The 27612-nt window shown below is 36.3% G+C and overlaps 2 protein-coding genes across 2 annotated transcripts in view; one reads left to right on the top strand and one right to left on the bottom strand.

Annotated features, from left to right (window-relative positions):
- ATP2C1 (ATPase, Ca++ transporting, type 2C, member 1) overlaps nt 1-18768 on the top strand; it is a 34194-nt gene extending 15426 nt beyond the window's left edge. The window contains exons 12-26 of the mRNA XM_010194811.1: nt 521-618; nt 2099-2194; nt 2293-2382; nt 3775-3879; nt 5560-5716; nt 6997-7167; nt 8194-8291; nt 9992-10042; nt 10770-10936; nt 12731-12799; nt 14482-14598; nt 15274-15421; nt 16015-16110; nt 16947-17088; nt 17941-18768. Coding sequence (XP_010193113.1) covers nt 521-618; nt 2099-2194; nt 2293-2382; nt 3775-3879; nt 5560-5716; nt 6997-7167; nt 8194-8291; nt 9992-10042; nt 10770-10936; nt 12731-12799; nt 14482-14598; nt 15274-15421; nt 16015-16110; nt 16947-17088; nt 17941-18077 — 1742 coding nt within the window. The 3' untranslated portion in view covers nt 18078-18768. The remainder of the gene's footprint in view (nt 1-520; nt 619-2098; nt 2195-2292; nt 2383-3774; nt 3880-5559; nt 5717-6996; nt 7168-8193; nt 8292-9991; nt 10043-10769; nt 10937-12730; nt 12800-14481; nt 14599-15273; nt 15422-16014; nt 16111-16946; nt 17089-17940) is intronic.
- Nucleotides 18769-23053: 4285 nt separating this feature from the next.
- ASTE1 (asteroid homolog 1 (Drosophila)) overlaps nt 23054-27612 on the bottom strand; it is a 5079-nt gene continuing 520 nt past the window's right edge. The window contains exons 2-4 of the mRNA XM_010194812.1: nt 26623-27426; nt 24528-24738; nt 23054-23145 (exon numbers count right to left, since the gene is read on the bottom strand). Of these exons, the coding sequence (XP_010193114.1) occupies nt 23054-23145; nt 24528-24738; nt 26623-27426 (1107 nt within the window). The remainder of the gene's footprint in view (nt 23146-24527; nt 24739-26622; nt 27427-27612) is intronic.

Raw genomic sequence — 27612 nt, 5'->3', positions numbered from 1 at the left:
TCTTTCAAAATACTTTTTTCCTGAGTTAAAAAGGCATATACATGTTTCTGTAATCTTTTCAGCCTTACTAAAATTTGCAGGTTTAGTAGTAAGTCACACTTGTGTGACAAATGTGTTGTGGCTGATGTTAGTTGCACTTTTTGATAAAGAAAAATGTCTGCTGTAAAGCAGCTCTTAGCTTTCCTCCTCACCAGGATTTGCAATTGAGATTTCAGTAGTGTAGCTTGAGATACAGTGGAATAAGGTGAAGGAGAGGTAGTGAGTGGAAGCATTTCAGATAAGTTGTGAATTTGGGATTTTTCTTAGGTTTTTTTATTTACTGGACAAACTTGTGAAGAACTTGTACAGCTATTCGTAAATAGTTGAAAAATGGCTATCTTTGATAAATCTCATTTTGTTTTTTTCACAGACAGATGCAGTATTTCTAGAAGTTTGCTTGTCTTGAATACTTTTGTTCTTGTTAGTTACTCCTATTTTTGTCAGCGAGCATTGTCTTATAAATATTAATTGGTTATTTCAGGTTGTTGCAATGTAATTTGTTCAGATAAAACTGGAACTCTGACAAAGAATGAAATGACTGTTACTCATATTTTTACTTCAGATGGGCAACATGCTGAGGTATGTAGTGAGACCCTCTTAGGCTTTAATTTTTGTTCTTTCTTTGCTGTGTGCATTGGCTGAAACATGCTTGAGTGTACTGCAGGTAAACCATCAGTTGAAAAAGCATAAATTTGTTGCACCAAATTCCTGTTCCTCAACTTCCAGCTAATTATGTTCTTCAGTTCATTTATTACTGCAGCCTTTGAGCTGTGTTAACCAAGCATTCTGTGGTTACAGAAGATTTTTATGTATAATATGTTAAGTTTCTAAATCTCTTGATGGTTGTACATCACAATAAAAGACAGATGCTGAGATTGTGTTTTTTCTTCTGTACAGAAAGTTGAGGCTATTTCCTGTTGCAGCTGCATAAATAAAATTTACATGTTACAAACAATTGAAATGAGGATATCCAGCTTGTGGCTGAAAGGCAATGTATTGTGTGAACCCCTCATACTGAGTGTGTTCTGCCATTCCTGGCTTTTCTTAATGGATGGAGCTGGAAGTGGAAGCAGGACATGAAACAGTGGTTGTAGAGGTTGAGGAGTTGCTGCAAAGACTGAAGTAAATGCACAAAAGAGAAGCAAAAGCAGCAAGATGTGGAACTAGATGTGTTTTCATGGGAGTGTTTTAAACAACTTAGTTATCAAGCTTGATCAGGGCTTTTTTTCTGTCAACAGATGGTCTTGTCATGTACTTCTGTAAGCATAAGTGCTTGAATTTCTTCTTATTCTTTCCTGTTATTTACCTAGGTTTGTTTATATATCCTGATATTTATTTTTCTATTCTTAGAATTCTATGGGAATACTGTAATTGCCTTTTCTTTACTACTAGTGCAATTTGTTTACGTCTGGGTCAATCAGCTCCTTTTTCCTAATTGAAAGAGCACTTGAAATGACTGTAAAATATATTAGCTGTTAATGCTGTGTATGTAAAGACTCTTTTTTAGGATCCTACTGGGATGCCTAGTTTTTGTGCACTAAAAATACTAAAAAGTTTTACTGTTTTGACACCTCTCTGAGGTCTCAGCTGAGAGATTGTTCAACTATGATTTTTTTTTTCTTCCTACTGGATCAAAGTAGGACTGTGCTCTCTGCTTCCATTCCCCTGCAGGGGGTATGCATTATTAATTATGATAAAGGTGAATGGGAGGAAAAAAAATTTATAAAAAGGAGAAGAAAAAAGGTAAAGAAGAAGCATGCCTAGTACTGTAAGGAAACAATATACACTGCTAAGGAATAAAATGGATACTTTTCTTTAAATTAGTCTCTAATATATTTAATTGAAGAGCTTGCTTGCCCTTTTTATTCCTTAATCTAGTTAGCATCTGCTATATTAGAAGCTGAGTAGGAGAATTCATTCACACTGGGTAAAATCAGCTATTATGAATAATAGCTTTTTAAAAAATTTTCTGTAGCTTATAGTAAAAAGCTGAGAATAAAACAGTTTATGAACCTAGTGAACGTTACATTGCATCCTGCCTTTGACTTTTGTCTTGCAGGTTACTGGAGTGGGTTATAACAGGTTTGGAGAAGTGATGCTCGATGGTGAAGTCATTCATGGTTATAACAACCCATCCATTAGCAAAATTGTTGAGGTAAGATCTTGGTGCAGAGAAATGGGTTTTTATTGATGACATCATACAAAGCTTTTGTGCTATGTTTACTTTGTGTTCTTTCCTTCCTCATCTTTTAGGCCGGTTGTGTGTGCAATGATGCTTTGATTAGAAACAATACATTAATGGGGAGGCCAACGGAAGGGGCTTTAATTGCACTTGCTATGAAGGTACGTACTTGATGCTGCTTTTTGGATTCATGGCAGGTGGGAAGGAAATGTGTAGAAACAAGTTTGGTGGTTTGTTATTTTTTTTCCTCTCCTCTGGGGTTCCTAGATTTGTATTGCGTTCTGAAAGGCAAGAGAAAATTATTTAGAACTGAAGTAAAATCATAATTTTCATCTTTCTGCATGTAGTACTGTCATTTTACCTGCCATGAGCCATTACCTGTTGAATATTGATTGTGCTGTCTCTTTCCTAGTTCTCATCAGAAGCAGTAAGAAGCTGATAACTGATGTATTGGTGACTGCAGCATTTATAGTGCCCTTTAAGTGCGGGGCACAGGTAGTTTGAATTGTGGACACTGTAGTTAAGTCCTTTGGTTTTTTTATAATGCTGTGACACACCCATGACATGTACTGAAAAATGTGGCAAGGCATTTTAGCACTTAATTTTTTTTTTTGTGATGGTGAATAAACTCATTAAAACATTGGAAGATGAATGCATTACAGTTGTTTTCTCCTTGTGTAACTGAGGCTTGAGATGTATCTATCTTATTGCTGAGATTCATTCCGAGTCCTCAGTCTTTGACTGGAAAGGACCAAAGTGATGATGTTCTACCAAGAGCCTATAGCAACTGAGAAGCAGAGGAGTCTCTCACATATGTTGCTGAAAGGGGAGGTAGTGAAGGAGTTGTGAAGCTCTGTAAGTACTGAGAATGGCTTACAGCAGGCTGCTGCTTCTACTTCTGTTTCTTGTTTAATTGGCACTTTCTCTTGGACTTGCTTAAGGGTAGAGCATAGGATGCTGCAAGTTGCATCAGGGGTGGGGAGAGAACAACATTCAGAATGAAATGCATTTTGTCTGGAGTCTTCATGGTTAGTTTCAGCTTAAATGTTTGGGTGGTTCTGTTCACAAAAAAAAAGTCATTTCAGATTCTATAATTCAAACTTAAAATCAGTGACTTGCCTTGTCTAGACTTTGCCACAGTCTTGTGTTATAATTTTATAGGCCCTTCTAGCAGAGAAAGTACACAGATTATATAAAAATGTATTGAGGCTTTAGACATGTATTTTGTCAAATCAAGAGTTACATTGCTAGCTGTTGCAAGACTTGTGTTTGTGGATGGTCATAATCTCCAAGTATATCAAGATCCTCGGATCAAAGATAATACATAGTGTTCAGTAGTCTGACTTATGCTGAGGCCTGAAAAGCTTCTAGGTTCTGGTTTGTTAGAAGTTTGTCTAACCTGGAACAGTGTGCTCATGAGCAAATTTGGAGATGAAACTGGTTTTTAATGACACAATGATAGTTAAATAAGTTGTCTGAACAAGCCAACTAATTGCATAGCTACTTGAAAAGAAATGGTCCTGACATTGTGGTGGTATTTCTGTTTTATATAGATGGGTTTAGATGGACTCCAGGAGGACTATATAAGGAAGGCTGAATATCCCTTCAGCTCAGAACAGAAATGGATGGCTGTTAAATGTGTTCACAGAACGCAGCAGGTAAACCTCAATCACTATTTCCTTGTGTGCTAGCTCTGTAGAATGGTTATCTCCCTTCTTTAATGTCCTAATTTTTTCACTTCAGAGGTTATGGTAGGCTGGTAGTAGTACATAGCCCTGGGAATATGGTTTGATAATAGTCAGTTTTAGTTTCAGACTCTGAAGTGGAGATGAGATTAAGAATCACAAGAAATTATTTCCATAAAAGGCATACTGGAAAGTTATTTTAATTATTTTGATATCTGAGACTTTGAATGTGTACCTGGTTGGTTTTTCTTCCTTTTTCTCCCTCCTCAAACATCTAAAGTAGTTCTGCCAGTCTTCTGTTTCAGGGCCTAGGTAGTTACATAACAAATGAAGAGCAAGAAGATGCACTGATTTCAATAGTTAAAATTTCTTTTATTTGAAAACCCAAGTTTTCTGGTTTTGGTGCAAACAGCATATTCCCCAGTGTTGACAGGCTTCATAGATGTCAACAGTGTCCTGGATTATCAATCCAAACCATTCTTTAACCTCATCTTCCATCTTTTGGAAATATTTGTATATTTACATATTTGCATTCATGATTCATTTAGACCAATCTGAATGGGCTTTGTTACAAATACTGACATAGTCACTGCCAGTCTGGTAACTGGAGTGTTCCACATAATACGTGCAACAACAGCATTTATCTTGGATTTATGGAAAGTTTCCTAGTACTTCTGACCGAAAAAAGGCTTGCAGAGAGTGTGAAGTATCACAGTGAAGTCCTTTCGATTTGGAAATAAAGCATTTGCCTCCTTTTATCTGTACTGATAATATGATTGCATTATCCTTGTCTATATAAAGAATAGTGACCAAGAATTGCTATATGTTTTTCATCCGTGTAAGAATTTCCTGTGTCTGTGTTTTGGTATCAGCATTTTAAAAAGACTATTTAAGAAATTGGAACAGTTTTAAAGGGTGCATAAATTATTTGAAGGCTAAGAAAATGTAGTTGTATTAGAAAGTTAGATCTCTATCTGTTAAACATATCAGAAAGATGGAGGTAACTTGACTACTGTGCTTGACTCCCTTCACAGGGAGTAAAATAGATACATTTAAAAAGAGCTTTTTAGTTCAGATGGGAGGAGATGATGAGAATCAGTGATTTGAAATTGAGCTGAGGCAGCAATTCTTAATCCGAAAACAAGGAAGGGAAGGGAGGAGTTGATTTAGCATTCGAGTTAAGTGCTCAAGGTAGGTGGTGGATTCTCAATCCCTTGATATCATCAAGGCTAGATGACTATCTGGAAAATGTTAGAGTTATTAGACATGGTATTAGGATGCAGGTGGTGTTCAGTGACCTGTGCAGCTGGTCAGATGATGAGCTAAAGGTCTTTCGGGCCTAATGTTCTGTCTAGGTTTAATTTCTGTCCTTTGCATGGCCTCTCTAGTTTATAAACGATGACCTGCTGTGTCGAACGTGTATGATGTCTACTGAAATGAGGTATTGATTATTAGCTTGGCTCTTTTGACATTTCCACTCTTGAATATACACTGTAGAGAGAGACTCAAAAGACCAGATTTTTAGGTTTAGAAGTGTAACTTTGATTTGCATTATGTTCTGAAAACTCTTTAGAAAAGTACAGAGACATCATTCTTACATGTGCATGTGTATATACTTGTGCATGTGCATACAACAATTCTTTTTCCTTTTAGGACAAACCTGAAGTTTGCTTTATGAAAGGTGCTTATGAACAAGTCATTAGGTACTGTACATCATATAACTGTAAGGGGCAGACCCTACCTCTTGTTCAGCAACAGAGAGAGCAATACCAGCAAGAGAAGACATCTATGGGCTCTGCCGGACTTAGGGGTAAGTCTGTTTCAGTGTCTCAAAATAACCACATTTTTAAAATTGGTTTTTGTTATTGGTTAAAAAACCAAAACAAACCTAGAAACCACCAAAAAAACTAGGAATTTTTTGTTGTTGTTGTTCAGTAAGTGCCACTGGGTTGAGTAGTTTTTCTTTAAAATGGGGCAGTGGAAAAACAGGTGCTGTTGCCTAAGGCCTATATAACAACATGATTAAATTGCATAGGGTGAGAAAAGGCAGTGCTGGTTCCTGTCATCTCTTGCCTGTGACCATAACTGAACAGTCCCTTTCTGCCTAATAGCTTCCATATCTCATTATAGTTTGTGGATTTTTTAAAAAATGTGAGTGTGTTTTATTTTTCTGTTACTTTGTCTCCTGGTACCTTTGTGAGTTACACTAGCACAACTGACTGCAGGTCAGACGATGCCATTAAGAATTACCTTTTATGTTAACAAGCTGTGTATATTTTTAATTATAACTGCGAATATTTTTCACAAGATGATTGATAGGAGGTAACTGTGGGCAAGGTTTATGCATGGCTGACTTGCTTTGGCCTCTGTAAAGAGACTTGTAGGCTGTTAAGTCCATCCGCAACTTTTTTAATGTGAAGATAGGGTTATTGTGTGGCTCAGGAAATTCCTAGGAAACTGAGAAGATATGCTAGGAGTGATATCTCTTTGTGCTGTTTTTTTCAGGCAGTCACTGTCAAACGAAAAAAATCTAGGGTAATGTTTTGAAAAAAGTGAATTTGCTTTTATCTTACAACTCTAATTAGCATTTAAATATATTTGCATTGAGTTTCCTACTGTAAAAGGTATTCCAGAAAATATTCAGCACTTACTCAATGAAATCTGCTTCTAAAAGGAGGGGAGGCGGGGAGGAAAAAGGCAGAAAATTAAAATAGGTTAACTGACCCTCCCTTTCATCCTCTTGCATAAAAGACCATGCATGTGCAGAGAAACCATAAAGCTGGATGCTCTTCTCTTTCCACACAGTGCAAGTATAAACACTTTCATCTGAGAGCAAATAGGAAAGTTATCTTTGAAACCTGGAATATGTGTGTTTGGTAAACAGACTACTCTTTAGAAGAAATGAATATACATAAGTAAGCTATTCTGAGTGCTCAAGATAACAGACATTGCTACCAAGGTTTAAAAAAAGAAAATTGCAATTCCCATCCTTAGTTTTATGCTGGTCTACTAGTTTAAAACAGTTGTTTTACATGATGATCTAAATGTTAATTTCAAACTTAAACTTGCTTTTTTTTTGTCTCCTAAAAGTTCTGGCATTAGCTTCTGGTCCTGAGTTAGGACAACTGACTTTTTTGGGGCTTGTGGGAATAATTGATCCTCCACGAACGGGTGTAAAAGAAGCTGTTACTACACTTATCATGTCAGGAGTTGCAATAAAAATGATTACTGGAGATTCACAGGAGACTGCAGTTGCTATTGGTATGAATAGTCCACTTCATTTTTCACTTGTTTGCTCTCTTGGCAGTGCCTAACCAATTGTTGTGAAATGTGGGTATTAAGTCCTCAACATTTTTGAGTTCTCTATGTTGGGTTAACGTATGGCACAGTGGAATTAGGAGGGGAGAAAAAAAAACAACCAAAAAACCCCAACACCTTAGCCTGACATGAGACTTTACTTTCAGCTTAAACTTTTTTTTAAAAAATTTGTTTAATGTATGAATTCTGCTGTTTGAGGCTATTTTCTTACTATTTTTTCTTACTGTATTTTGTTATAACATAAACTTGATTTACGATTCTTATTCTTATACCCCCAACACCACCCTCCCTACCCTCAGCTTCAGATGCCTGTCTTATGGCAGGGAGAAACTATAATAGCTGATGACAATGAGTATTTAGGATCAATATGGCATTTCAGTACTATCCAATACAATTTTGTCCTTATAACTAGGTTTGAAGTTTAAGTACTATGAATAAATATTTAAACAAACTACTTAATTTCTCTTTTCAGTATAATACATTGAAATACAAGTGCTTTAACTAGAAGAGGAATTCTTTACATACAGGTTGATGATGATCAAAAGGTTGAATATGTACATAAAAAGTATACCTCCAAACTAGCAGTACGTTCTCAGAAGTTTTTTTTTTCCTTGTTTCCCCATGTTATTTTTCATTTTCTGTCTTGTTATTTTTTGAACCGTGAATTCTTTAGAGAGGACCAAGCTTTTGTGTTTATATGTGCCTGACACAAAGAAGTACAGACCTTTAGACCTAAAAAGTCTAAGGAAATAAATAGCTGATTAGAATAGGCATGTGTTTGTTACTCAGGAGTTCAGATAACTTACTGCAGTATACTGAATCAATAAGTTGTTAAGATCTTCTGCTCTGGGTGTTTCAAATCTGAAATGCTGCAGAAAACCTTAGGTTTAAAAAAAACCCCAAACAACTGGGTATTTAATGTTTTAAAGTGATACATTATTCTAATACTTTTTTATTATTCATTTCCAGCTAGTCGACTAGGATTGTATTCCAAAAATTCACAGGCAATCTCTGGAGAAGAAATAGATGATTTGGATATACAGCAGCTTTCTCAAATTACACCAAAGGTTTGTTTAGATATACTACTTACTGAAATGCAGTAAAGGATATATTTTATACTGAGAAGTGCTTTTTTCTGTGGAAAGCTCAAATGTAGCCTCTGAGATCCAGATAATATGGTTCTAATAGAAGTAGGTGATGCAGTAAATTAGCAGAGGCTTTTAGTACAGAAACACAAAAGCTGTCCCTGATCAAGCAAATATCTTCTGGTTTGGCATATGACCATATAAAAATTTGTTTATTTCAACAGATACGGTTATTTTTTTAGTGAGTTTATCACTTTTGTCTCTTATAACAATTCAGTTTGTTTTTTACCTTTCAATGCCTATATTGGAACTTTCATTTTGCCACCTCTCCTTTTCGATGAGTGTCATCACCTTTTTCAAATGTTAGACCATTTTATTTCTTTGAGTAGTTCAGCTCATATGTATATGTGTATATATGTATGTATTTATGTGTAACCTTACAGTTTGCATGTTCAGGCAGTCCATCTTTTTATAATTTGCAAGAGCAGCTGTCTGTACCTTTAATGATTTTTAATCAATCTGAGGTCACTGGTTGGGAATTTGGAAAGAGTCTATTTATTAAGTTACTGCTTTGTACTTTTTAGTTATTAAATAGCTAAATGTATTACCCAATATCAAAGTTGTAAATGTGAAGGCATAGTCAAATGCAGTTGAGGTTCAGGCTTGGCTATATTGCAACATTTATGTATCAAAATGCTGCTCTCTTTGCAAAAGACTATAAAATTAGACTGCGGGATGCTTGGCTGATGTAAGCAAGCCAAAAGCCAATATTTACAATCAAGAAATGTGCATGTCAGCGTTGTGTCTTTCCTTGATGACTCACAAAAACAAACTTAGAAAAAAAAGAATTGTGTGGCAAATAGTAATTTTGGGTTTATTTGGCAATCCTTGTTCTTAAAGGCTGTCCACCTTAAATAACTGAAATAGCTACAAATTTACTTTGTATATGTTTGACCTGAGACCCAATTTGTTTTATAAGCGTTTATCTAAAATTTCCTTAGGAATTAATTCAAATCAACCATTAAGATTGATATCTCTGTACAGTCTAAAGTGGCTGTTGAGAAGTCTAACTTCTTATCAAGGTTCTTAAAGAGGAAAAATAGATGTGAATGCTAACAGCATGGGGTTTGTGGAAAACTAATGTCCACGTGCTCAAAATTCAATTTTCAGAGAAGACTAGAGACAAAAATGCTGAAAAAATAATAATTCCTTCTAACCTGAGATCTTTATTAATTACACCTTTAAATCGTCAATCTATTACTAATATACTACACAAACTAGTAAAATTGAAATGCCCCAAGTAGCTTGCCAGTGGTGTGAACAAGGGAAAAGGACATTATTCATAGAGTCAGCATGGCAATCGCCTGAATATATTTAGTCAGGAAGGCCAGCAGCAAGCCATTATAACTCAGTTGCCTCACAATTTCAGAGGGTTTTTAAATTGCATATTCTGTCTTGAAGTAGATAGCATGAACTTTTTTTACCAGAACACACTTTGAGTCTTCTCTGAAATTAATGATTTCACTGTACTAAAAACACAGCTCACTGGTGCTTCAACTTTAGAGCTTACAAGAAAACAGTTGGCCTTTCATAATATTTTTTTATCCTCTAGTCCTGTAGAATCCAGTGCAATTCTTTACATTTCTTAAATTTTCACTAATGCTTCATTGTGGTTTTAACAGGTTGCAGTATTTTACAGAGCCAGTCCACGACATAAACTGAAAATTATAAAGGTATGTCTTACTAGAGGCTCAAATGCTGGATTGTTGCCATGGGTACTGTTTGTGATGCCTTTACTTAAATTATAATATGTTACAGTGTGTCAGGATGAGACCAGAAATGCATTTGGATTGAAAGTGAAGTGTATCTGAAAATATTACCTAGAAAAATGTGCAGTGCCCACAAGGGATAGGCAGCTGCGGGTTGGCAACAATGTGCTTGCTTCTATGTAGGAAGCTGGGGGTTGATTGAGTTTTTGTGTCACATTGTAGTTAAATTGACTAGGAACTTGAAAGAACCGTGTTTCTGCTGATACTTCTGAGAGCAGGATAAAAGGACATGAATTTCAAGCCACATCTGAGGGACATACTCAGTGTAACAATTGGAATAATCAGAAAGCAACAATAGTGAGATAGAAGTCAAACACTGAGACAGTTGGAATATACCGAGAATTATAAGAGGGAGATAATGTTAAGATGTAAATACTGTGTCTTCTTTCTTTAGTTTCTTACTTTCTCAGATTTTATATACCATAGCTTTAAAACTTAGGCTGTCTGAATATATGAACCTAAAATCTTGTATAAAATGTCATTAAAATGCAAACAGCTGCATTTTAAAAATTATTTTACAGTGGAATTAGACAAAACTGGGGGAGGGGGGTGATCACACTAACCTTGTATCTATAATTTTATAGCATGGGTTATTTCAATCCCTGATTTCAGCTCTTTTCCCTTCTTTTAGTCCCTGCAAAATAATGGTGCAGTAGTAGCTATGACAGGAGATGGAGTGAATGATGCTGTGGCTCTGAAGGCTGCAGATATTGGTGTAGCAATGGGACAAACTGGAACAGATGTTTGTAAAGAGGCAGCAGATATGATCCTCGTGGATGATGATTTTCAGACAATAATGTAGGTGGCATTCATTTACATACCTTGTGCTATACAGTTTTAATGAAGTGTTGCCTGGGTTAAAAACAAAAGAAATTCCCTTAATTCGTAAGTGTAGCAGCTGTTAATGAGTTCTCAGATAAGTCGGGAAAACTATCTTTATGGTAATTACCTGTATTAAACTCTTAAAAAAGCACTGGGAAAATAATAGTACAAGGGGGCAACTAAGTATTTCTTTATTCTGTTATGTATGTTAATAGTAATGTAAGAATGTATTTACATAGTTAGACCTTTGCTACTTTGGCCTTGTACATAGATCAGATGTAAGTAACAAAGGAGGTTGTGGATGTATGTGCTATGAAAATCTAACCTGTATTTCTCCTTCTCTGAGTAGAATTGTTAGTAGCGTATTTGGAAACATAACTGAGGTTAAATTGTGAGTCTGTTAGCTGTTAGGAGGATTCATCTTCATTTAATTTTTTACTTCAGAAACATAAATCATATGTAAAAATGAGGGAGAGCATGCCTCTGAAGTTTTAAAAATTTTACACAGCGCTGTGTTTGTTTTTAACTCTTTAAATGTGATGGTGTTTCAGAAAAGGAAAGAAATATAAACTATTTAAGTATCACAGGTGAAAATAAGTTACCAACTTCTGGTAACCAGCTATTTGTTACTTGTTCATTTTATTTTTATGTTGGTGTACTTCAAATAGACCATAGCTAAAATTATGTTTAATTTAATCTGTCTGACTTTTGAAAGTAGTGGTTGTTGGCAGAGCTGGACTGCTGTCTAGCGAGAAAGCCTTCATTTTGAAATTATGCATCAATATCAGAACGATTCAATTTGTCTGGAAGTATGATGCTCATCCCTTGGGAAAGATGTGAAATGTAGAAGTACGATACAAGAAAGCCCACCCAGGCAGCAGTGTGTCTGAGAGTTAAAGGATTTCCCTGTTAGTTCAGTCAACAGCAATGTGCTGTTGTGCAAAGCAGAAGAGAATAGGGAATAATTTTAAGATATTTTCAGAAGGGTACATAGGATGGACATCTGTGATAAGTATTTAATTTTACTTGGGTTTGATGAGACTTTTGCTGAAATGCTTTATGCAGTTTTGCTTGCTTCATCAGGGAAGTTCTCAGCAGGAGAGTGAAAAGAGTGATGAACACTAAAGAAAAAAAAAGTATGAGCTTCCATTGTTTTACATGCTTCCCAAGCCCCTTTAATCTTTTTGTCTTAAAAGTTACAAAAAGAATGCTGATTAATTGTTGTTCTTGGCTACTGGGGAAATGGAAGAAAGAAATCAGTGTTATTTGCAGCAGAGTAACTTGATTTAGGTATTAGAAAACACTTTCTCACCACTATAATTGAGATAATGTGATAGCGACACATGGTAGAGCTTGAGAAGATGGCCTCTGCATATTTAATTCTGGTGCAGTAAGAATAGATGGTCTTCTAAAGTCGTGCTATATTTCTATGGTTTTGAAAAAGTGTGTATGTTTTTATGTTTGTTTTCTTTTTTAAATTATCTAACTTGAATCAGAAGGTCTCATCAAGGATGATGATGAATCTTGAACAAGGATAACATTTTACTATTGACATTTAATTTTGAAAGTTAAGCAGCTGGAAAAGTAACTTGTGATTAATTGTGTAGTCAAGTTGAAAAATGGTAACTGCTGAAGTTATAAGAACCTCAGCTCCATTTGTTTGTTGCCATTTGTATTGCTGCTTAAAGCAGTAGCTTTTTTGGTTTGTTTTGAGCTTTTCTGGCAGTAGTCTCATTTGTCTAGTAAGGTAATCTTTGTTTTTAATTGCAGGTCTGCAATTGAAGAGGGTAAAGGAATTTATAATAACATAAAAAATTTTGTTAGATTTCAACTGAGCACGTAAGTTTGAAAATATTACATTATGAGAACTACATTGTGAACTAGTCAAAGTATCACGAAACAGATGCTGCATACATTCATGTGAACATTGTAAATTTCCTGTAGGATGCTGATATGCTATGCTTTTGAATTTTCAGTATTTTGTATCTGGTGGGTTGTTTCATTTTTAAAGAGCCACAAAATAGTGCAGTAAACAGATATCTAACCTTGTCACAGTTTTTCTTGTTAAGATGTGAAAAATCAGTAACTGAGAGGATGGAGAGAAACAGCATAGCTACCTTTGGGTCCTTGTTTAAAGGAGAAATGAGTAGTCAGTCCCTCCTTAACCAGCACATATATATCAAATGGAGGAAACCAGAGAAACAGGAGGTTAGTTTCTCTGTAATCCATATACTGGTTTGTGGAATGAGTTAGCTCTGTGAAGCTGACTTTCTTTTCTTGCATATAAGGATCCCTGTGATAACTCTATCGTGTGTACATAAGACAAGACAAGAGTTTGTTAAGCTCTGGTTTCAAGAATTTTGTAAGCTTGTTTTATATTCCTGAATCCAGATTACATGATTTTCCTCTTTGTCCCATTCTTCATGTACTTTCTTGAAGCCTTCATGGCATTTCAGAGTGGTCAAATAAAGTTGCAGAAATTAAAACAAACAATCAAACACAACCAACTACAAAACACCAAAACCAAAAAAACCCCAAACCCACAAAGGTTAAATACCCCCCCAAAATCACGCCCCACCCCCCCAGTCTCTCCAAACACAACAAAACCCAAAAAACACCAACCTCTTAAAACGTGTATAAAAATTGTAGGAAGTGTCAGAGATTCTTCAATCTTGACTAATGTTCTACATTGGTAGAAGACTAGAAATCTGCTTCTGACAAATAACTAAGCACAGATACTCTGGGAAAGTGTGCTTGCCTGTTAGCCTTGGGAATAGCAGCCTCAGGTTGCTGACAAATGAGTTACCCTTTTTTTTTTTTTTCCTGTCTCTCTTTGCAGGGAGAGCATAATAGGGTTCAGTAGAGCGCTAAATTTGGAATTATAATAAGCCTTGCTCTCTTCTTGTTGGTTATGAAACCGCTTAATCTTGCACTGAAAGCAATTAGTGCATACTTATTTAGAGAGGTTTCTAATACCAAGCTTGCAACCAGCTAATCTGTTTGCAGTCTTTTGTGTAGCCTTCTCATCTGGCTAATAATGAGGGGTCATGTAGGTATTTTTAGGGAGCTTGGGTAGTACCTTACCTTGACTAATGAGTCAAACTAGTGACGGGTGCACGGAGTGCTTATGTTTACATCAAAAGCGTAAAAGCAGTTTGTTTATCAAAAACACATTTAGAAGTGCCACTTCTGGCACAATAAAAGTATAGGACCCGGTTCGCCAGTAAAAAATCAATTAGGTGAAGGTGAGTGATAACTCTGAAATGTTATGTTCAAGTTTGGGAGGTTTTGAAGATGCAAATTTACTGTCTTCTAATTGCCAAAACAACATTGTTTTAAAGTAAGGACTGTGTCAAGATGAGTATTCTAAATGAATTCATGCTCTACCTTTAAAGTTAGGCTTACACTGTCAAAATCTGTATCTACTCTTAAATAGCTGAAGTGTTGATTACAAAGCAGTTTTCAGTGGATCTTCAGAAATGTTTTGTGCTGACAGTTATAAAAATGGATTCTTTCAACAGGAGTATAGCAGCACTGACTTTAATCTCACTGGCTACATTAATGAACTTTCCTAATCCTCTCAATGCCATGCAGATCTTATGGATCAATATTATTATGGATGGACCTCCAGCTCAAAGGTAATTACTGTGAATTTCATTAGAGGTCTGTAGTCCTTGTATTTCAGCAAGGAAGATGGTTGCTCATAAAGGAAACTCTGTGAAGTGTTAAACTTCAGGGAAATGTTTCTGAAACAGCAAACTTTTTCTTGGAATTACAATGTTTGCAGTATAGTTATTCTATGTTAATTCCTTTTGTTTTGCATGAATATCTAACAATAATTATAGGGTTCTATACCTAAAATCCACACATAACGCCCATGAAGCTTGCATGTAGGATTGTGGCTTCCCTCTGGGTTCTTCCTCTGATCCTCTTCACTGCAGATAGTAGGTGGAGGGAGAGGTGGAAAGGAACTAGCACTAGATTCCTTAGCTAGGTCAATCACCATAACAGAAATGGAGAACATAACTAATACTGCAGCTTCCTTTAAAATTAGCATCTGGTAATTTAAATACTGTCTGATGTCTTGTATTTATGGACTCTCAAGCTGTGGTGGTAGAATATTGCCTGTTACTAATACATATAACAGTTTTCTGAAAGTGAAAATATCATGTGCTTATTTGAATGAGATGATTCTTAGGTTATAGAGAGAATATTAAAATCTTTCTTTCGTCTCAGAAAATCTAGTCCTTAAGTTAGAAGCAGGGAATTATTTTTATGATGATAAAAATCAAAGATGTTCTTTTAATTGCAAGTCTTGGGGTGGAGCCTGTGGATAAGGATGTTATTCGGAAGCCTCCCAGAAATTTGAAGGACAGCATTCTGACCAAAAACCTGATTGTTAAAATACTGGTTTCATCGATAATTATCGTGTGTGGAACACTGTTCGTTTTCTGGAGAGAGGTATGGCAAAAGCACAAAACTTAAATCAGTAACAAACTAATTTAAAAGAAGTCCTTTTTATACCAACAGTTGGAATTGAGAAATTGTATGAACTTAATTGCAACTTTTGTCCATGCTTATTTAATAATCTAAGCAGATTACAGAGGAAGATTTTTTGAAGTAGTTGTTGAAATAAGGAATACAGTTTTATTCCCCAATCTCTATTTTAATACAGGCTTCTCCAGGTCCCAAATCTACTTGGGAAACACTGGCTCATAGAAAGCAATTGTACACATTTTCTAGCCCATTATGAAACAACCATTTGAAAAAAATGTTTGAACTTTTGGTGGTGCTTCAGAGAATTCTTGGTATTTCATGTGCTTGCATAAATGTTTGTCAAGAGGCTTCATGTAATCACAGCTTGGAATTACAAATTGTTATAAGTTACAGGTGCATAATTTTTGCTGAATGATTTATTAAATCAGCTTGGGCCAAACAAGTTGCTTTTGCTTTCATTAGTTAGCTAGTAGAACTTGAATTATTGTAATAGCTTTGTTTGGAGTTGCGGAGGGTTTAAAGCATGCTAAACCTGTTTCATTTTCTTTTGTTGGCAGTTAAGAGACAATGTAATAACTCCTCGAGATACAACCATGACTTTCACCTGTTTTGTATTTTTTGATATGTTCAATGCTTTGAGTTCTAGATCTCAGGTAAGTGATTCGTATTGTCCATTTACACAGTATTTACATAATAAGTAGAATATTCTTTGAGGGAGGATCTTGCCGTCTGTGTTTCAAATATTTTCCTGCAGATTTATTTCATATCTGTTATTTGGTTTCAGAATTTAACAAATTTACTAGGTAGGATTTCTTTAATTACAGGTAAGTAATTTGCTTATGTGATGCAGAGCTGTTGGTAATGCTTCTGTCTTGGCAGGAACAAGGAAATTTTTAGTAAAAACTGAAGTGTGATGGTCCTTTATATTGCTCTGTACGCTTGGTTGTTTTTTTTTTTTCCTTGAAAATTCTGTTAGTTCAGCATCCTTGCCAGAATCTGAAACTTCTTGGAGGCTTTACCTTTTTATTTTGTTACCCTAAACCCATAATTCAGTGGAAATTTCTTAAACTGTTCTTTCTGTCTATGTTTTTGTTTTAAGAAAACAAGTCTGAAGTTTTGTGCTAGTTGGAGAAAAGTATATTGTTAGTATATTTTACTACACTTACTCTAATTTGCAGTCTTAATTTCTGATGTGAATTATCAGAGTTAACAAAAACAGTTCTTTATAGCGTAGAGGGTACCTTGTAATGCATTGTACTTGCAGAAAAGTGAGCTCAGTATACAAGTTGTTGACTATGAAGACAAGATTTGTATTCTGTTTACTAGAGAGAAAATGCAATTAGCCTATTCAAGAACTTGGAAAGGTCAGCAATATTTTTTTACATTTTTTAATAAATGTCTGGTTGAAAAGAAATTGTAGTTATGAATTGTTTTCTTGTCTAGATAATTAAGCTTACGTGTACAGTGTAATGTGCTGTTTATTTTACAGGCAAAATCTGTGTTTGAGATTGGACTGTGCAGTAACAAAATGTTCTGCTATGCTGTCCTTGGATCTATAATGGGGCAGTTATTGGTCATTTACTTTCCTCCACTTCAGAAGGTTTTCCAAACAGAGAGCCTGAGCATCTTGGGTAAGATCAGTTCCCTTTTCAAAATTGTATATTAAGGATTAATTTGCAAATGCATTAGCTAATGGTTCTGTAAGAGCACTTTCTAGCTGTTTGCATATGAGAGGAATAAAAAGCCTGCTGACTTTTTTTGTTCTTTTTATGGAAAAAAAGATCTTTTTAGATGTTTTATTTGGGAACTATGATTTAAATGCATATGGTACACAACTTATCAGTGTGTTCTTAAATTTCTTAGGTGCTTGTGTGTATTATGCTTTTTAATATAAATTTTGATGCAGGCAAAAAATGAAGCATAGACTTTATATACAAGTTTTTTTTTTAAGCACTGTTAATCTTGCTGTTTAGCAGATTTTTTCACGAAACACTTTTTTAAAAATCTCATTCCTTTATTAAATAATAACTGCATTCTTGTAGGATAAGTAGGCATGAGGATTTTAAGAAGCTATAGATACACAATGCTGTTGGCCTCATGAAAACATTTATTACTTCTGTGGTTTTCTGGAGTTAAATGATTGTCATGAAATACGTATTTTTACAGAATTTGTCTTATTGTACTGTTGTTTCTGATAGTATTTTTTCAGTGTGAAGTTATTTATGTTGCTTAGTGTTCTTTGTTTTCATAAGGCTATGAAATACTTCAAAAAGGTTGAAATATCATGCCTGTGCTTTATGATTTGTGCATAAACTACACACATTAATCATCTGGTCCTGCAAAAATTGATTCTTGCTTCATTTCTCCTGAGCTTAGCCAATGATTGGTAGACAATTGGAAAGTCTTGTAAGTCTTACTTATTTGTAAGTCTATACTCAGCCTTTAAATAGCAAATTTTAAAAAGGCTAATTATCTCTTTCCAGATTTACTGTTTCTTCTGGGACTCACTTCCTCTGTGTGCATAGTGACTGAGATCATAAAGAAGTTTGAAAGAAGCAAGGAAAAGATCCAGAAACGTGGAAGTTCTTCTTCGTCAACTTCGTCTTTTCTTGATGTATGATGCATATTGCATTCTTTTGTTCGCAAACTTAGGGATTGCTGTCTAAAGACTTAGGAGAAAGCAAAACAATATTTGGAGGATAGATAAATCCTGAGGACTTTTGACAAGTCCTTTGTTTCACTGGCTAATAATGAACATTCATGTTTCAAGACTGTTTAGAATTTAACTTCCAGCTGTGGGAGTAACAAATGAAATTATGCAACTTTGGTAACATTTTTTCCTCAAACATAAATTTACTTTTGAGATCGAACAGGATTTTGTGTGTGTTGGGGGGTTTAATTTAAAGAAAGATCTAAGCCCAAGTCCCATTTTCTGCACTTAAAAGATACAACTGTGTAAAATCCTTCTCTTAGATATAAATATTTTAGTTCATTTTTATTTAAAACATTGTACTATTTTACTTTTATGGTGGTGGGAATTTGCTACTAATACAAGGATAAAAAAAATATTTCACAGGCATTCCACTGGGTTTAGAGTCTGTCACAAGAGTGCCATATTCTAGCTACTGTATTTATTTACTTTATCCTGCAATGTGTAAGCGGCTCAAGTACCTTGTGCTACAGTTTTTTTGTATCCCGAGTTTTGGTTTTTTTTTTGCACAGGATGTGACCGCTGTTGGATCACTGTTTTTCTTTTCTTTTTGTGATTGAAAAGCCTATACTGCAATTTGAAGTAAATGTTTGCTTTTCTTTAAAGTGTGTTGTCTCTTTGTTTTAAAAGAAACTGGCATTTACACCAGATTAGCATGCTTGTTTTGATATAATTTTAGATACAGGCATGTCTTGCTTCGTATTTACTTTGGCTTATGACTGTTAGATCACTTGAGTGGTTATAAGACAGTACTGTTATTTAAATTATTTGTAGTGTATTGAATTAGAAAGTGAATGCACTAATCATCACTCTAATGGCAAAAACCCACCCCTCTTTCAAAGAAGCTTGGTTTTCCTTCCTCTTCCTTCTTGCACTCTGATCATAAAAATAAACTTTTACTGGTAGTGTAACTTAAAATTTTAACCTATAGAATGACTTTGTGTGGCTAGAAAAGCTTTATAATAGATTTGTGTCTTGATCTGTTAAAAGCATTTTAGTATTATATATTTTTAATATATGATAATGTCTGAATACTCATAATATTCACTAATTGGAAACGGTGTTCTTCCTCAAAATAGAATTGCAGCTGTTGTCATCAGTGTCCTCTCCTCAGAGTAGGACTCTTCATCCCGTGAGGAAATGCGAGGAACAGTCACGTAGGGAACCCTGAAAAGAGGATATCATGTCTAAGATTTCTAGGAGGAGTTGGAGACTAAAGGTATCTCTTGCTCGAGAGCATGTGGATACACATCTTTTCACACTGCAGCCTGCAAGTGTAGCATTGGCATTGGCTCTGGGCCCTGCTGTCACATTGGTCATCCTGTCAGTTAATGAGAAATTGTTGTCAACAGGCACTGGGATATTTCTGCGCTTACCTTTCTGGCTTGCCCCATGTGCCACGCTCCAAAATCTGAGGAGTTCATGGAAAACAAAGCAGCTTGGAAAGTGCTGTATGAATTTCTCTGCTAAGAGGTTATTTTAGTTGTTCTCTTATTTTTACTCAACTTGGGAGATTCCCAGACTTGGTCAGGAAGGGGGCTGCAGACAGGACATGAGTGCACCATTGAGTTTGCTTTACACATTCAACTCATCCATTGCTTTTGTTGACCCTGGGCATGCTCAGTGTGCATGTTACCTAGATTACCAACGTGCAGCAGCTCTAATCATGTAAAAGGAAAGACTGCAGTGTATGGCCGTTGCTGCTTCCTTCAAGGATGTTATGTGAACCACTGAGGTGGTCGGGCCTGTCCAAGATGTCCTGTTGCAGAAATGCTCTCATGTCTTCAAGCAAAAGCTGCTTATTTCCAGCAGGTCTGCCTCTCAGAAGTTGAACAGAGTTGTCAGTGTTCCTCTTGTTGAACTATTACCATCTTTGGCAAGCAGGGCTGTAGTTGTTTGGTATTGTTGTAGTGTGCTCGGTATTTCAATACAATTCCAGAACAGTTATTAATAAAAGACTTCGTATTCTTCAGTGAAGACAGATAGCAAAAACTGACAATGCTTGCTGGTGAAGAATCTCTTGAATGAACTTGGATTTTGAGCAAGTACAGCAACTATGCTTTTCACATAGTAAGTCTTAACTTGTTGATATTCTTCCATGGGATTTGACTGCTTTGTGCTCTGTGCTTGGAGTCCCAGAAATCCAGGTAAGTACAGAAGTGTCGATGAATACCAATTTGTTGTCTTACCTTGGAATTGTTACTACCTAGTCTTCAAACAAATTTTATGAAGTACCCTTTTTCCCAGCACTAGTCTCACTTTCGGAATAAGGTATGCCTGTCAGGAAATAAAATTTTAGTCTCTTAAAAACAATTCTGTCAGCTTGCAGGGTGAACTTTATTGAATGCAATTCGCTTTAAATATGCAGAACTAAGTTCTGCTGTATCTTTCCACTGGACAATGAAACAGTAACAGGTAATTTATTTAGCTCAATCTCATTATTTATGAAAAGTGTGAGGACTGAGTTCCATTGCCATTTTTTGGCTCCACCCTTGATTGTTATCACCAGACAGCAGGGTTGAGATACTTTTCTCAAGAGCAACTGAATGAATAGTGTGATTTTTCCACAAAAAATGAGGCATTTAATGTGGGGTGAAGATAGCAACGAAGGAATGTAGTTGCTCTAAAGCATGGAATAAGGAACTCTTTGGTTTTAGTAAGTAAGAGCCCTTAATTTGTTTTTTATTTTTCCCCCAGACAAGACTGGAAACCTATGACTCAAAAAGGAAAACTGCAACACTTACTTAAATTCTGAATAGCAACCCTAGAGTCAGTAATCACTTCCTTCCACATGCAGGATTGGTGTTTGCAATGAGGTATATTTCATTTTTATCAGCAACATACTACAGCTGAATTCTGCATTGAGAACACATTTCCGGTAGAGTAATTCTTAATCATTGAGTCAACACTTGCAAAGGTATTCTCAAAATGCCATGAGATCATAGCAGTGTTTTTATCCAGAAGTGCAATACTTGAGTTTCTCACTCTTCCAACCTATGTAATTTTAATACTGCTGCTCAGCAAGTCTCAAGAATTTATATTCTCCTGCATTTTTCCAATATGGGGCTCAGAGTAAGTTAAGATCTCTCTTCTCACAGTACTAACAAAGTGGAATCAAACATGCCTGGATTTGTCTATTTAAGATTTATTTTAAATGTGACTCTGATGCTTAAAAATCGTAAGGAACTACAAGCTTGGTAAAATGAAACACGTAGGATCATAATGGATCAGAGGATGATTTGAATGATTAAAGATTTAAGTTTTAGTTACTAAAATCAAGAACTTTAACCCCTTTCAACTTGAAGTTACCTGATGGAAAAGTGACTGTTGCAAATAGAAGTCTACTTAGAAATGGGTTGTGCAGTTCTAATAACTTGCTGTAAGGTGCCATCTGCCGGTAGTTCAATAAGTAGGTCTTGTACTGGAAGAAATGTTAAATAGTACCTCAAATAGTTTTCTTACTCATGTAATAGATGCTGTAAGTCTATCCTTTTTCCCATTGAATATATTATGGATAGTATCAAGACTTAGCTGTATCAGACATCTTTCCTGTAAGTCACAAGATGTAGTGAGTTACTTCCATGTGGAAAGCTGTCAGGTAAAGGATATAACCAGCACACAGTGATGCAGAAATCAAGCTTGAATTCTGGTAAGTAGTGGGCAAAACTTTTATGATTGATTGAAGGTGGAAATCATGATTTTCCTGAATGTAAGAAAAGGTGTATGGCTTCTTGAAAAGAAAAACCAAAATGTAGTAATTAGATTTTACATGGGGAAGACAGTGAAGAATCAACAGTTTTGTAAGAAAGGCATTTATGTAAATTGACTAATTTTGCTGGAAGTTGGCTATTACAAAGTACTCAGAAATACTAATAATGTAGGATTTAAATATAATTTTTTAGTGTAACTGTGTTGAGAGCAAGGGGTTGTGCATCTGGGCAAGTTAAACAGGTCTGTAATTTTAGTAGAGATTTTACAGAAAGGAGGTTAACTCAAATGACAACAATTTAAGGGAGTAACTGGGTAGGATTGGCAACTTGGCAAGCCTGATGACGCTTGCTACCATGCAATAGCTTTGTGTATGCATGTAAGCATTTGCCTACTTCTTACATGCTGAAGGGCAGGAATAGAAGCTGAACTTTCAATATTGTTCAGTACCTATAATGCTGCAAGCACAACTTACTCAGTTGTCACTGAGAAAAGCTAGCTTCCCCCAAAAGCACAAATGCTCTACCTGTACAGACTGAGTCTACAATATTTTTAAACGTGCCAGTTTCCATTTTAATCTAATCTGCAAGATTGCAGTCATTGCGTTCCTCAAGCACAAACTTAAAAACTGGATTTTTGCAAGTTAGAAGTGTTCAGGGTGATAGCCAACTATGAATGTTAAGCAAAATAATTCCTCTAAAATAGTACAGCTTTAAAATGCTGAACAACCTTACTCTCATTTTCAATTAGACTGATACCTTTAAAGAAAAAACACCATGACTTTCATACAGCACATCTTTAATAAGAGTGTGTTATAAAAAAAGTAAGTTAAAAAAATCCCTGAAGCAAGAATTGCTAGTAGAGGTTGAATCAGGAAGTTATGTGTAAACAGCAGAGCAAATTCCCATACAGTCACTTATTTTAGTATAATTTCTTCCATCTGCATGGCACTAAGTTATTTCAGGAGTAACACTTTCAGTCATCCACTCCAAGTAATGCAAACCTATTACCATTGCATAAATGCTGAGTTTCTAGTATAGCACACCTGACAGTGTTTTTTTTCTTTCTAGATGCTTTCTTCTTTTTGCAGGACACAGATTTGGCCTTGCTCATCTTCTGAAAGAAATCTGGAGATACAGTTGACTGCACAGTATTTAGCAAAACCTGATAAAGCTGAGTCATTTTTGGAGATAAATTAAATAGATTTTCCACTGAAGGTGTCGTTTCAAGCTCCTGATACAGTCTGTGCACAAGGGTCCCACTGTAAAGCCTGCTCAAAGGAAGGAGAGAATCCTCATTTAGAATTGCACCTCAGCAGGACAGGTACAGAAACATGCTGCTTAGTGGGGAAAAAAAAATAAATCCTAACTATATACAGAATCCAACAGTGGGCTCCTGAAGGATACTTATTCTACTCAGTATTTTTCTCCATATTAATGTCTTTAAAGGAGTTCAAATGTAGTAAAATGGCCAAAGGAGTTTGACAGGAAAAAAGGTGAACGAATCCGATAGGGGGCTTATGTGGCAAGCAGATCTCTGAAACATCCTTACCTACTTAGGTCTGGCTCTGAGAGAGGAGTGCCAAGGAGCTGGTTGAGATACATTCCCATCTGAAGACAACACTGCCACTGGCAAAAACTGTGTGCAGCATCTAAATCAAAGTCTTCGTTTTGCAATTTCTTTTTCTTCCATTTTAGAAATTCATTATACGCAATACTGTCATCTTCAGCACATAAAACTGTGGGATTAATAAATAAAAAATGATATGCAAATAAATGGTCTGCTGTGAACAGTAAGAGAGGTGTCTGCAATATATAGTCTTCAAACCTCCAGTTCTATTTTGGGAAGCAATAATGTTTTCAAGTGTCTCAAACTGAATTTAAGACATAAAATTGAGGAAAAATTCAAGTGTCAATATCTGTAAGAATCTGAAATTGTAAAATCCAGAATTCTATTTTTTAAGTAATTTGCCATGCAGTTCTGTGAGTGGATTGATTCTAAACTAGATTTCCATCTTGCTCCTACCCACTTGGGAAGCAGATGGCAACCATGTCTGTTCAGCTACTATAGACCAGAACCTAAAGAAACTGCATAACCCTGGCAGGTGTAAGCTTTGCCATCAACTCAAGGATGACTCCTAGAAGGAATGGCACCTTATTTCTAATAGGTGTAAGTATTACTGAAACATTTTTTTCTGCTAATTTTGCACTTTCAAATTCTCTCAATGCACAGGTGGAGAAAAGGTGCCTGTGCAACTCAGCATTCTTAAGTACACATGATTTTAGAAAAGCCCATTAAAAAAATCGGACTGCATCAACAGTATTTTCTCTTTTGATTCATGAGTATGCCAAGCTTATTTTTGTAACTTCTATATCTAAATTATTGTTGTAGTCCTAAAAAACATTTATAAATGCAAATTAATGTTTTACAAGATGGAAAAGCAGTTTTAGCTACATAGAATGTTAAACTGATGGCTAGCACTGCTGCTCTGCTCTGTACTGATGCGAAGAATGTGACACCCCAGGATATAGCATAAATCAATGGTAATTCATCTGAATTTGGACAAGTCACCATAAATGAGGGAAAAAATGAATTAAGGTATAGATTTTCATAGCAGCTAAACATCTAAAATCATATTATTTGAAGACATACCTGGATCATTTGTTATCCTGTGCAGTTCTCCAGATACTATCATTAGAAGTAAAGCTTTTAATTGATGCAAATTAACTTTTGGTTCTGAACAATGTATCCAATAACAAGTTACAGCAACAGGGAGTTGTAAGTGACTGGGGATGGATTCTAGGAAACTCATTTTCACTCCTAGAGTCTCTAGCAAAAGTATTAGACGGCTTGACATGGGCACCTGAAAATAAAATGTAAAAAAAAAAATGGAAAAATAAAGACAAGGTGCTTTCTTTGCTGTGAGCAATTTTCAAAATGCAAATAAGATTGTGTTTAAACTATCTAACACTTCTTGTTTTCAATAAAAATAATTATGTTGCACAGATATTCAGCACAGGAAGCATTTTTTAAAATACTACTCAAGTAGAAGAATAAATTTCCTGAGGTTAGACTTTAAGAGGTTTCAGGCTTCAAATCAGGTAACAACACTCCTATGTAAAAGCTGACTAGCTTAGAAAACCTTGTAACCATGATCCATTAAAATTACTTTAGTATGGCAAATATATATATACATGCACAGATACATATAAAAAACCCTTCATTTTGTGTGTCTTGGAAGATCCCCTTGTGTTGTGAGGTATAATGGTGATGACTGTTCTTGATACATTGAAAACACCTATAATCACAACCAAATCTTCTTCACTTGCATCATATTAATTCCTAGCACATTCCTTCTTTGCTATTTAATTTCTAAAAGGTGACATTACAAACTTTGTCCATAACTTGAGGCATGCAGCAGAATCGCAGCGGGCTGTTCAACTGTAATTCAAGTGCTGTGTGAGCCTCAATTAGGATGGCTTTGCCCATTCTTAGGCAGACATCTCCACAGTAGAAGACAAACTGAATTTCCCTACAGCACTTCAAATGCAGAATAAGCTTTCTTCTAACCTTCTGTTGAATTGGTAATTCCCATATATTTAGTAAGGAGATTATAATAGTGGAAACTCAAATTCATTAAACAGCATACATACCAAGACCAAATTAAGGTGTCATGTTTCTTAAAATCTCAAATTATGATTGTTCAAACTCTTAAGTGTTTGCATATTGATCATTTAAAAAAACAAAACAACAAAAAACTTGGGTAAAATAGCTATGGATCCAAAGGCTTACATACAGGCTATCTCTAGCATTTAATGGCTGTAGTAGTGACAGGCTTGGTTCTTACATGAAATAGCCACCAGCAAGTGATAAAAACACAGCCCACACACAGATGTGTTAACATTTGATCTGAATGCCAGAACAGACAGAGCATATGACTTAAATATTCTGTATCAAAAGGCACAGATTATATTTCCCAGATGTGTTGGAAATTACTGCATACAAAACCTCAGTTATGCAACTCTGGGAATGTGAGATTACTTTCCATTCAGAGAAAGAGTTAAAAAGTCTCAACTGTTAGAATTTAGATATATAGAATTGCTAATTGTGACTGGAACTAACCTAGTGCAACTTTCCTTTGACTAAAAGCTGTGCTTTTCAGGTGCTGCTCTGTCTGCAAGCAGCAAGGACCATGATAGCCAGACACATACTTGTGGCAGGTAGAATTGCTGGACAGCTGCAAGGTTCATATATGAAATAATGGTGATTCTTAGTTACAAGTATGGGTCAGATATTGTTTCAGAATATTGACCTGAAACATGCATAGTTTGATCAAATGTGAATTAAGTTTTGTAGTGTTGAATTGCACTTTTCTAAATTCCATAAAACTGAGTTTCCTGAAAGTTATAAAATCAAATATTAGTTTAACAAAATATATAGTATGAAAGAAGTACCTAGAATGGAAAAATTTAGGCAACACTACATATACACGCACAACCATATTTTCCTGTAATTTGTCTTGGTACAACTGGGGATGGGGGGCAGATGATAAAGGCAACCTATGTCTCTTCTCAAGTATCACAAAGAAGCTCAGAACCCTGTAGGTACCTCTGGATAAAGTAGTTATTTACTGAGGTGGCTTAGTTCAGGCAGCACGTTTAGCTGACAGCTGGCAAACACAAGTTGCAGCTATTTTTTGTCACTCATGAAACACTGTTAACCATGATCTGTTGTGACAAGCATTTACCTCCATTAACTTGTCCAAAGAAAAATTATCATCATAAAAATCTGTGGGTAGGCTTGCTGCTTGAACAAATGTTTTTTTAAGTGTCTTTTGGACTCTGTCAAATTCACATACAACTGGCAGCTCGTTGGTCTGCTTACTTGGAGAAGCAGCTTCAGTACTTCCAGGTACTTTCAGAAGCAGTCCATAGATAACTTGTCGAATGGGCAAAGCTGTGCTATGTGCGCTAGGTCTCTGCATGTTCTCTACCTGAACATGGAGGAAGGTGCTTCTTAGTATCAGAACATTACTGATGAGCGGGGCCAGTTTACTTTTTGCCAAAGCATCGAGCACCCACTGCGGCAAGCCTGCTTTTCTGGCAGCCTCACATTCGTACTTTCTGTTCAGAAAAAAGTCCTCAAGATTCACATCAGACGGAGTATAATCCTCCATGGCGGTGCATAGCAGTGTCCTTATTTCTTCTCTCCGGTGTTCCTTAAGGTATTTCAGCACGTTGTCAAGAGCCTCCGCCGGCTCAGCAAACTGCGCCAGCCAGTTTAGAAGCCCCTGAAACCGGGCGTGCTTACCCCCCTTCCCCGCCGCGCACCCTCTGGGCCAGCGCACCTTGCTAAAGAACACCTCCAAGGCCGCCAGACCGATGTGGTCGTTCCCGTTCATGGCGGCAAAGAGGGGGAGCAGGCTCTTGTTCAGGCGGCTGAAGTGCCGGCAGAACTTCTCCAGGGAAAAGCAGCGAGCGGGAACGTAGCAGCCCTGCGCCCCCTGCTCTCCCCCTTCCCCGCCGCGCACCCTCTGGGCCAGCGCACCTTGCTAAAGAACACCTCCAAGGCCGCCAGACCGATGTGGTCGTTCCCGTTCATGGCGGCAAAGAGGGGGAGCAGGCTCTTGTTCAGGCGGCTGAAGTGCCGGCAGAACTTCTCCAGGGAAAAGCAGCGAGCGGGAACGTAGCAGCCCTGCGCCCCCTGCTCTCCCCCGCACACGCTCCGCCACTGGAAG

Source organism: Mesitornis unicolor, unplaced genomic scaffold (genome assembly GCF_000695765.1).
Source record: "Mesitornis unicolor isolate BGI_N332 unplaced genomic scaffold, ASM69576v1 scaffold18211, whole genome shotgun sequence".
NCBI lineage: Eukaryota > Metazoa > Chordata > Aves > Mesitornithiformes > Mesitornithidae > Mesitornis > Mesitornis unicolor.
The sequence above is the reverse complement of the archived record's forward strand: the minus strand, read 5'-3'. Positions and strand labels throughout refer to the sequence as shown.